Source organism: Saccostrea echinata, unplaced genomic scaffold (assembly GCF_033153115.1).
Source record: "Saccostrea echinata isolate AGI-Se365-2 ecotype Australia unplaced genomic scaffold, CSIRO_AGI_Sech_v1 ptg000012l, whole genome shotgun sequence".
Taxonomy (NCBI): domain Eukaryota; kingdom Metazoa; phylum Mollusca; class Bivalvia; order Ostreida; family Ostreidae; genus Saccostrea; species Saccostrea echinata.
Window position 1 is genome coordinate 17,724,988 of NW_026889761.1, and position 12,313 is coordinate 17,737,300.

A 12,313-nucleotide genomic window follows, 5' to 3' on the forward strand; every position below is an offset into this window, starting at 1 on the left:
CTGAGAATTTGTGTTGGAAAAAGGGCTCCATGACCCATTTCCAAAAAAAGGATTTAATCGAAGTGATATTGCATAACTTCCAAGTACTTTGCTCTGAATGTTCATATAATTTCAGAAGAATTTTAACAACTCTAGAGTTCTGTAAATGATTGAAAAAGAGCTTCTGTTTAATGTTGTCAAGGTCAATAATTTAAAATACATTTCTCCCCAATTTTCAACAATTTTCAACAAAAGATGATTTTCAACCCAGTCCTGCAAAAGAAATAAATACAGAGAAGACTGAAATCTCAAACAAAAATAGGCTGAAAGAATGATCTGAATATTTAAATCTCAACAGATTTTACAACTGACCTCATCCTAAATTCTTCCATTTTATAAAGTATAATAAGAAAGAAGCCCGTCTGGCTGTTTCAGATTTCATAAGTTTGAGTTTTTCTTGTGGGCTGCACCATGAAACCTGTTGCAATTCTAGAGCAGAAATGTATCCACCTCTTTGAATACATTACCTTATCTAAATATCTATGACACCTCATGAAGTCTTGCTATTTTTTCCCTCTGTACAATTCATTTCTCTGCTTCTAGCAGCACACACAATTTCAGAGACCTTTAAGTTTGAGTTAAATGTGTCTCTACTTTTTAATTCTTATAAGTATACAATAAAATAACGATTAAACCAACACTTTTTTATAATATATATAGTTTGTAGATAAATAGTGTAATCTTTTATAACTAATTGGAAAGGAAGAAATTCCATTTGTTTTTCGTTAACAGTGCTATCTGACTATCTGTAGTGTATGCAGAATATATAAATTTTTTCTCCGTACTTTTCCATTAGAATTTATAATGTATAATTTCAAAATTATAATGGATCATTAACCTATAGAGGTCAAAGAAATCCAAACAAGTAGTTTGTGTAAGGCTATCATGTTTTTATTCTTGATCAAAGAAGATAAAGTTGTTTAATCTGTTAATACCCTCCCCCTTCAGGACAAATCTGAACAAATCATACTTTTAAATCAATGACTTTTTTAACTTTTCAACTTGTTAAATATATGTCTTCAGGTATTTTTGTTTTTGTTCATGTTTTATTCGTAAATAAAAATGGTCATCTTATTTCTTAAAAATTCTCATGTTTAAAATTAATGCTTCCTATTACAAAAAAAAAATATTTAAAAAAAATGAATCATTTTGATTTGGAAAAAAAAATCATAGATAAAACATATATGGAATAGAGTAATGTTTTGTTTTACTCAGTAATTGTCACACTTACCAATACTCTCCATTGTAGAAAAATTCTCAAAAAGGCTCAAATTTCAATGTTCAATTTTTATCACATATTTTTTAAAATAAATCCAACGAAAAGTAACAGATAAATTCATCATCCATAATTCTAGAAAAAAATTCTCCAAGTGAGAAATTCCTGTGTACAGACTGTTCCGGACAGAGTATCAGAACGTTCTATCCTCACATTCTGTCTGCAGTAACACACACCTATACACTGAAAGCAGGCATCGTAAAATTTAAAACCCTCTTTAACATTCCGTCACTGATATCGTCAACAGCCACAAGGAAGATAAATAGGGTATATACTGATCCACCTCGCATTCGTCCACTCCTCGATTCAATTCTCATTAAACTGGTATCCCTACCTCACATAAGAGAAATGGATATAAAGGATATATCAATTAGCAGGTGCCCTGTCACATGTACAGGGTATCAGACTCACATCTACCTGAATCCTAGGACTGACACAGCTAACACACAATGGATTTGCCGCTGACCAAGCAGGGAGCCTCAGGGAGGGTTTAAAAGTCTATTACATGGAAAGTTAAATATCTCCCATGTAAACCAATTGTAAATGATCACTTTTGTTGACAAAGTTAGCAAAGACGCTGATTTAAACAAATATTGTCAGGTACATGTGAACCATTTCAACAAATATTGTACATTCTACAATTGCTGGGAAGACTTAGAAGAAATTATATAGGTGTTGAAATGATGTAACAGTTATGGCCCTTTCTAGGGGGTGTGAATGCTTTAAAGAGGCATGTGGTTATAAAGCAATAACTTTTCTTATGAATGTCATTCATTTTAAGAAAAATAACATTTATATGAATAGAAAAATGTAATTGAATATCTTAAAAAGCAGTCATTTAACTTATGGTGGAATCAGATTTAAAATTCAAATATTTGGTATTACATTTCAATCAAAATAGGATTTTCATGTAGAAGTCTTTTAACAACCAAAATGGATATTGGACGAATGTTTGTACCTGTGTTATTTCCAATCTTTATAGTCCTTTTTACCTTAAACCAATTCTTTTTGATACATTGTAATTGTTGTTGCTATCATACACTAGTTTAGTACATTAATTTAGAAAAAAGAAAATAAAAGAGACACATACGTCACACATACAACGTTGCATATGGGCTGAATTTTAAAGAAATAAATGTGTATAAAAAAAAGAAAATCATGAACATATATAGTCTTCCAGCATACTCAGAACCACTCTATAGTTATTCACATTTTTTAGTATTATCAAAGATCAAATTAATAAGAAAAATGAGCCCTCAATTCTTGTTGTACAAGTCTATAGAAGATGAGATTTATATCAAGGACCTAAATACTATTTAGGACCCAGGCTGATTTATATGAAATTAAATCAACATATGTAATACTTAAAGAAGACATATATGTTAATATTTCGACAGACTTCCATAATTATTTGGCTAGTTATATTTTATATTCCATCAAATTAAACCATTATTCAGATTTCTTTTTCCACTTTAAAGACAATGATCATGATGTAACATTATATATTTATCATTACACTAAGACCTTTTTGTTAAAAGGTACTACATCTCTCGTGGACATTTCCTACAGTTATCTTTGAAACACTTAAATTTTAATCTCAGCTTAAAACATTTTACGACTGAAAATATCTCAGGAAGGCACATATAGGGTTCTGTGCTCGATGATTACAGGACTATTATATATATCTTACATACCAGTTACCTCCCTTATAGTGCAGTATTTCACATCTCCAACAGAGTTATCCTCCTTGGTAAGATAATCCGTTATGTAACTTATCTTTGTCATTTCTACAAAGTCTGGAAAAATAAAACATTCCAGTAGGTACTTTCATTTTTATATTTTTTACTTGACATTTCTTCGGAAATTCTTCCTCTGTTCCATATTTTAAAAATATTTTTCTCATATATCATAAATAAGGTGGTACTAATCGAATTTTCTCAATAAAATTAATTAAAAAAGTCACTTACCTCAATTTTGGTAATACTACTCTTTAATGCAAGGAATTTATCTAAATAAGTAACGTTGTCTCTCAATTTTCATGTTTCTAAAAAAAATAAACACATCAATATTTTTCCACTCCTATCCTAAGTTAAATTATCATGATGAACAGGAAAATTAAAAACTGATAAGGAATTCCTCATTCATACTTTGAATGATAAAAAAAAAAATCTGAGGCTATATCAATCATTTCAAAATCCTAGATTCACTTCAAAAATAAAATTATATAATTTCTAACCAGATTATGAAGTAATGCTACTTATGTTAAGATGTCAGCTTGTGATTAAGATGTCATCTTTCACAGTTTTCCTTTCCTTTAACACATCTCTGTCCATTATTGGTAATTAAGTCCCAATTTAATTTCAGTGTGTTATAGGGGGAAATTTTAAAATGTTTCCCTCTAATTACTGTGTCAACTGTTCACCAGCTATGATATTAATCTTACCTTTTTTTTCATTTATGTATATACATGTATCTTTAATGCTCCATGCATTGTGGAAATTTATAAACAATAAAAATCCCTCTTTTCTGAAAAGAGATACAAATTAACAACAGGGTTAAGAAGGTTATTTAAAAAAAAAACATGATTATGATAAGACAAATATTTACTAAAGAGATCCATAAAAACCAGAGTGAAAGTTTATTAAATACTATAAATATCTTAGAAATAGCAAGTATAATTTTCTTACATATTTCTACAGACATTTAAACTATTGAAAATAAAGAAAGCTTTATCTGGCATCAATTTAGTGAGTCCCTGTTGAGCAGAGTTTCTTGAGTTGTAGGAGGTGGTCCTCTAATTCTGGACCCACACAGACAACAGATGACAGATAAGGAGGGATTACAGACTCTGTCTTGTTTTATACCCATAACTTGGCGTCAAACATTAAACCGACATGTCAACATTATGAACATTTACAAGTAACTATTTACAATGTTTTCTGAATTTCTGAAAGATTTAAAATTAAAATCAAAACTGTAGGACAAGATACCAGTGAAGTATTATGAAATCTCAGTAATACAATTTGAAATATTTTTTGCTTGGTTCTTTGTTATAAACAATTAAGTTCCAGTTTTCTGATTAAATTCTATGTGAATACACATGGTCTTTTTAGCCAAATGAACTACCTTTCTTTTTTGACAACCTTCCTACTCATCATCATATTCATAACTGATATTTGTCCGTTATTCTCTTTAGAGCAGTGGAAGGAATATTCACTGCAATCCTACATCCGATTTTTGAATGTAGGCTATGTCAATGTTAACTTCTCTGATAAAAAAATCTTGCTGAACCAGCTCAGCACAACCTAAACCAATGGCCAAAATAATAGTGCTGTCAAATCAGTTGAAAGTCAGAATCGATTAATCGGCAGCATTGACTCCAATGAACTGAAAATTGGCCAATAATCGAAACGGTAACCATTATAACGATATAAAATAGGAAATAAATTTTATATAAAATTTGAAGCTTAATTTTATAATAATGTAAGTAAAAGTATATTATACAGATTAAAATTCTAAATACAGTTTGCAGTTGGATTATCAATTTCAGTATTACAGATTTTTACATACCCCGGTAAATATGATACTTGATCTAGGTAAAAAAAAAATAAAGTGTTAATTGACAAAGTTTTAATCAACATAATCACCTAAAATATGAAATTAAATTTTTAAATCCATTTGATCCATATGAAATGACAGGTGATTTTTTTTCCCTAAAATACTGATAACTTTATACAAGCAGTTAAGTTTCTTCAGTTCAGAAATAAAAATTTCATTATAACCTATTAGAAATTCAAGCAAACTTATACTTATCTGTAAGGAAACCAGTTTTTCATATTTAACCAGACTTTTTTTTTATAGTATGTTAATTAAAACACTTGGAAGATATATTATATGGAAAATATATATTGATAACAAAAACTTTTTCTTGAAATAAAAGTGAGAAAACATTAAAAAGAGAAGTGCTATATTATACTGATTATAATCAATTATTAAATCTCCAATCGATTGTCTAAAATTGACTGCTTTTCTGAATGATGATCGATTATAAATCAATCATCACAACGCTACCAAATAGCTCCTGTAAAGCCAAGAGGACTATTGTTCAGATCTTAATTCATGGTCTGACACCCCATTCAGCTACAACTGATGCATCATTAATGTCATGACTATATTCCAAATGAAATGAGGCAAAAGTGCATCAGGGGAAAGCTTTGGGAAGAAGTCTTCCTGGGATAGACTATATGGAGCCAGCTGAGGGTTGCATGATCACAAGTGCCCAGAATACTCAGTTTGTAGACCATTACTGCCTTAAGTTTTGAAGCCTTAGTTTCAGATCTAGTCCATATGATGCCTGCCTGGTTATAGTAAATGTGCATGTCCTAGAACAGACATGGGTAAAAGCCTGCTGGGAAGAACTTGAACAGGTTGGGACCATGCAATTGTCCAAATGGGATATAATATATCCCCAAAGGGATTTAAATTTATTGTGCAAAAAAATAAAAATTCAAAGAGAAACTTGATTTTGCTTAAATTATTAAATTTTAAGTATTTATTTAAAGTACAGTATATGAAAAGCAACAGCTTTTGGTAATTTTTTTTTTTCTGTATTCCTATTGTTTAGGACATTGATTGGAAAATCCAAAACCTCTTGGGGCTCAATCTCTACACAAACTGTAGGGTTATCGAAAAACATACATGAGAAAACGTATGGCTGGACCGGGAATCAAATCCTGGGACCCCTGCATCACTAATCATGTGCTCTACTGACTGAGTTATCCAGGCCGATATCCATGGCCCAAACCGTCACATTCCTAGGCCTCCCTCCTTAAATTGTCTTTGCCCTCAAAGACACAACCAAGTTCTTTTTGCCCCTGGCAGGACTTTCATATGCAAGTCCAGGGGTGGTCATTAGCACCTAATTAAGTAACAGGAAAGGAGAAAATGTATGGCTGGACTGGGAATCAAACCTGGGACCACGGTAGAATTAGTAGGGCTGGGATGATATATAGAGATATCGATAATATCGATTCTGTGTGAGGACGATACCCATATCGATATACATGAAGAAATATCAAAATACCACCCAAAAAAATCTAACAATTTTTTTTTTGTTCACTTTTGGGTTTAATATATAAAATAAATACACTAAATATAACAAGAGGCCCATGGGCCACATCGCTCACCTGAGTAACTTTGGCCATGCCGTTCTTTACCAGATTTCCCCCCTTTTAATATACCTATTGTGGCCCCGCCCTACCCCCGGAGTCATGATTTGAACAATTTAGAATCTACACTACCTCAGGATGCTTCCAAATAAGTTTATGCTTTATTGGTCCAGTGGTTCTTGAAAAGAAGATTTTTAAAGATTTTTCTTATATATTTCAATGTAAAACTTGGAATCCCTATTGTGTCCCGCCCCACCCCCGGGGGTCATGATTTGAACAATGGATAATTCCGCTTAAATTTCAGCTTTTCTGGCCCAGTGGTTCTTGAGAAGAACATTTTAAAAGATTTTTCCTATATATTTCAATGTTAAACTTGGATTCCCTATTGTGGCTCCGCCCTACCCCCAGGGGTCATGATTTGAACAATTTAGAATCTACACTACCCCAGGGTGCTTCCATATAAGTTTCAGTATTTCTGGCCAAGTTGTTCTTCAGAAGAAGATTTTTAAAGATTTTTCTTACATATTTCAATGTAAAACTTGGATTCCCTATTATGGCCCCGCCCTACCCCCAGGGGTCATGATTTGAACAATTTAGAATCTACACTACCCAAGGATGCTTCCATATAAGTTTCAGCTTTTCTGGCCCAGTGGGTCTTGGGAAGAAGATTTTTAAAGATTTTTCTTATGTATTTCAACGTAAAACTTGGATTCCCTATTATGGCCCCGCCCTACCCCCGGGGGTCAAGATTTGAACAATTTATAATCTACACTACCCAAGGATGCTTCCATATAAGTTTCAGCTTTTCTGGCCCAGTGGGTCTTGAGAAGAAGATTTTTAAAGATTTTTCTTATGTATTACAATGTAAAACTTGGATTCCCTATTATGGCCCCGCCCTACCCCCGGGGGTCATGATTTGAACAATTTAGAATCTACACTACCCAAGGATGCTTCCATATAAGTTTCAGTATTTCTGGCCCTGTGGTTCTTGAGAAGAAGATTTTTAAAGATTTTTCCTATATATTTCAATGTAAAACTTGGATTCCCTATTATGGCCCCGCCCTACCCCCGGGGGTCATGATTTTAACAATTTAGAATCTACACTATCCCAGGATGCTTCCACATAAGTTTCAGTATTTCTGGCCCAGTGGTTCTTGAGAAGAAGATTTTTTAATGACCCCACACTATTTTTGTCTTTTCTTGATTATCTCCCCTTGTAAGGGGACTTGGCTCTTTATTTTAACAATTTACACTCCCCTTTACCCAAGGATACTTTGTACCAAGTTTGGTTAAAATTGGCCCAGTGGTTCTTGAGAAGAAGTTCAAAATGTGAAAAGTTTACAGACGGACGGACGGATGGACGACGGACAACGGGTGATCAGAAAAGCTCACTTGAGCTAGTGAAAGTTGTCAGCCCTGCCAAAAATCTACTAGCCCGAGAAAATAAAAGTCTTTTATTAAGTTGTTTTTAGTGATAATGTGAATGGGGCACGATCACCATAACTTCCATCCCAAATGTATAGGATGTCGAATTCTTACACTTAGCTACCGATACTATTAGTTGATTTGAGAGATATTTATCAATTACATAAATTTTAATTTATGGCAAATTTTAACACGTCCAGCCGGGCGTTGATACTTGCAAATCTGTTCATCTGCGGCAAAATTTGTGTGTCTCGGGCGGTAGGGTGCACGCTTATTTCAAACACTGCCCGGGACCCCTACATCAATAGTCAGAGCCTTAGCTATCTCGGCTAATATCCAGAGCCCAAACCATATACCATTACACTATTCTCTATTGAGAAGTTGATGGCTCGTTTTAATACTCCCCCTCATCAACTTCTCAATAGAGAATAACCATTACACATGCAAAAAGTTGTAGCATTCAATGTACATTTTTTAAAAAAATGCATTGCAAATGTATTTTATATCCTAAATGGACTATTATAATCCATTCGGGCAATTGGTCCTAATCTGCTGAAAGCAGACAATTAATGATTTGATGTCTCAATGTTATATCAATATGTTTTTGTATTATGGTTTGGGTTTGGAGAGGGGGAGGGAGGGATAAATGGAAAGACTATATGGATGTGTAAGTAAGTATAAAATCTTTTAAAAATTCATGGGCCCAGTGAAGTTTTTTTTTCTTTGCATAACACAAAAATGGGCATTTTTAGGGTAACGACATTTGACTGGGGGGGGGGGGGGAGGGTTTGTCAGATTTTGGAAGTAAATAATCTGTCCTTAAAATGTTGGAAAATAACTAATCCGTCCTCTACAAACACAAATTTCAATCCAAATGCAAAGCAATAATAAACAATTTTCTCACAGACTCACCATTGTCCGTTCAATCAAATTGTTCACATTTGCCGCTTCATGTCATATTTCTTCACTTCCGGCTACTTTCACTTTGACAGCGGTTAGGCAGAGCTCTTCGTGAACTATCAAATAACTTGTCAATGTAACATTAACGTGCAAAAAGTATATAATGATCTCGTAAAATCAAACGAAGTATGTTGTACTGGCCCCAGTGGTCAAAATCAGATAAAGAAAGCTGCTGCTCTAACATGTTTATAGGTCCTAGAGAAGATTTGTACTTTTGTCTTTCGACTGAAAGTTGTGCTCATGCGAAATTAGTAATTTTATTTTTATTTATTTATTTATTTATTTATTTATTTATTTATTTATTTATTTATTTATTTTTTAGCTTCTGGTACAATTCAATTCAATTAGTTTATTGACCAATTAAGGGCCCTGAAGGGGCAAAAAAAAATAGGCCTACATTGTTAAAACTCATATATATAGTCATATAGATCTAATATAGATTATACATAAAGACAAGAGAGAAAGACAGTGGCGGATCCAAGGATTTCATAACTGGGGGGGGGGCAGTAGAAGGCAGGGGGTCTGGGGGCTGCATTGAAGCCCTCCGTGGGTCTAGGGCAACACCCTGGTGGGGTCTGACGAATTCTTACAAATACGAGATGTTTTTCCTTGATTTTAGGATAATGGACATATAAGTTCTATATACAAAAAAATCAAACCGGGGGTTGGGGGGGGGGGGGTGCGCCCGGCGCGCCGGCCCTGGATCCGCCTTTGAAAGAGTTGCATGATTGATAGGAAAAACAGGCATAAAAAGTGGGATCGAATAAACCATATAGGATATATTGTACATTTACATAAGTTCTGAGCAAAAGTATTTGTTATTCTTTTAAGAAATGAATTTAATTTTTGAAGATTCATGAGGACATGAACTACGACGCTTCACGCCGGCATATTTCATGAAGCGCGTTGTGCCATTCAACTGTTATTTTCTAAGCAGAATAGTTTGCACTATAGTTTTGACGTCAAGTTCGGTATTATGACGTAACAATGGAGATATTCATGCTCTTCTAATTTGCATTCTTCTAATTTGCAAAGAATCTTAAAGAAAAATACTTAAGCGTTAGCGCTTCATGATAAATATGCCGGCGTGAAGCGTTGTAGTTCATGTACCTCATGAATCTTCAAAAATTAAATTCATTTCTTATATTTACATTATTTTTCTGATGAGTTTCCACAAGTTACGCCATTCATCTGTCATTTTCTAAGCAAAACAGTTTGCACTATAGTTTTGACGTCAAGTACGGTATTATGACGTCACAATGGAGATATTCTTGCTCATCTCATGGTAGTTCATGAGAAAATGAACAATCATCTAATTTGCAAAGAATCTTTTGGAAAAATACTTGGAAATGTAAATATATATATATAAATTATCTTTATGCATACATACTTATATTACACATAATTATGTCCGTTTTAGATATTTTTAATATTCCCAACAAAATCAATCAAAATGAATTTGAATTACCATACATTTAATAACTGGATTCCTAAACTTCATAAAATTCCTTACAAACAAAGATACATAGCGGGTTCCAGTGAATGTAAATGTTCTACCAAGCCTCTTTCTTTACACCTCACTAAAATATTTTCTGTGATAAAGGAAAAACTTCAGGAGTACTGAACAACATTATATTCGAGAAGTGGTGTAAATCAGATCACAGGTACTTGTGGACAGGACCCCCCCCCCCCCCCCCCCGATATTCAACCCCGGGGCTTTTTGGACATTCTTTCACAAATTATATTTATTTGACTTATTCATCATGTGTACCTGAGGAAAAAATCGTGAAAACCCCAAAATAATCATTCCACACAAAAATGCCTCACTATACACTATAAGAGGGAATGTATAGTGGGGTCTTTTTGTGTGGAACGATTATTTTGGTGTTTTCACGTTTTTTTTCCCTATGGAACACATGATGAATAAGTGTAATAAATATAATTTGTGAAAAAATTTCAAACAAGCCCCGGGGTTGAATATCGGAGGGGGGGGGGGGGGTCCTGTCCACAAGTACCTGTGAATCAGATGAGAATACTTTTAAAAAACTCCAAGGAGTAGAAAATTTGAAATCACAAAATTTTACTAAAATCAATAACATCAAAACGTACGACTTTTCAACACTTTATACAACCATTCCCCACGATAAATTAAAGTCCAGGCTTTTTGATATCATAGACAGCTGCTTTTTTCAATAAAAATGGAACTCGTAAACATACTTACCTTGTCACTGGTCATTTGTAAAATTATTTTTTAAAAATATTCTGATTGTACACATAAAAACTCTGAAGTTGATATTAAAAAGATGCTTGAGTTTCTGATTGACAATATCTTTGTAGTTTATGGAGATGAGGTCTTTCAGCAATCTGTTGGAATTTCCATGGGTACCAATTGCGCCCCCTTGTTAGCAGACCTATTTTTGTATGCATATGAAGCAGAATTTATTCAAAAACTTCTACATGAGAAGAAGAAAACACTTGTCGTGGCTTTCAACTAGGCATTTAGACATATCGACGACGTATTATCAAATAACAATGGTTACTTCCATTCACATGTCGACTCGATATATCCCAGTGAGCTTGAAATAAGAGATACCACAGAGTCTGACACATCTGTTTCATATTTGGATACTTTACTAGAAAAAAACTATAATGGTAACCTAACAACAAGGCTTTATGATAAACTTGATAATTTCAATTTTTTCAATCGTCAACTTCCCTTACTTATGTAGCAATATACCCTTATCACCTGCGTATGGGGTTTATGTCTCTCAGTTGATTTGATACGCAAGCGCATGCTCTAAGTATGAACAATTTTTAAAAAGAGGCAAGCTATTGACAAACAAGTTGATGAAACAAGGATATCAACAGTCTCATTTGAAGTCATCATTTCGCAAGTTTTACGGTAGATACAATGACCTTGTCAGCAATAACATCCTATCATTAAGTCAAATGCTGACTGGCGTTTTTCATACTAATTGTTGGGCCATTATTTACACAGTGAATTGTCGACGGATTTTTCCGTTTTTCCCGATCATGATAAGGAGCACACGACGGGTGTGACCGGTCGGCAGGGGATTATCACTCCTCCATGGCACCTGATCCCACCTCTGATTTTTTGGTTTGTGATCTGCTCCCGATTTGTATTGTCTAAATGGACTTTGAGCTTGAATACTGTTCGTTATCTCCATAATTCATTTGAGTTGGGCCATTTTAGCCAGTCGGTCGGAAGAGAACAAAAAATTTTTCAAAGATGTATAAAATATAAAACAAACGCGTACGTTTCTCTATTCAAAAAATTCCAAAGATACTAATAATTTCTTATTCTTCAAATTCAGTTATAACAGCCAATTATGAAACACCATTGGACATTTGCTTGAAGACTGACTATGTTATTGACCGTCTTGCAATGATTTCTTTCTTGATGAGAAAACCCACCAATACTGTG

The 12,313-nt window shown here is 33.6% G+C and overlaps 1 protein-coding gene across 2 annotated transcripts in view; it reads right to left on the bottom strand.

The window, feature by feature from the left end:
- The window catches only part of LOC133185448 (uncharacterized), a 43,221-nt gene extending 40,125 nt beyond the window's left edge, over positions 1-3,096 (bottom strand). The window contains exon 1 of one of the 2 annotated variants that reach the window (XM_061320649.1): positions 3,010-3,096. Coding sequence is in view for 1 of the 2 variants with exons in the window: in XM_061320647.1 (XP_061176631.1) it covers positions 1,271-1,283 (13 nt within the window). In the remaining variant the exon portion in view is untranslated. Of the gene's footprint in view, positions 1-1,270; positions 1,401-3,009 lie in introns of those variants that run through there. The other variant, XM_061320647.1, reaches the window with a different exon arrangement.
- Between the last annotated feature and the right edge of the window lie 9,217 nt (positions 3,097-12,313).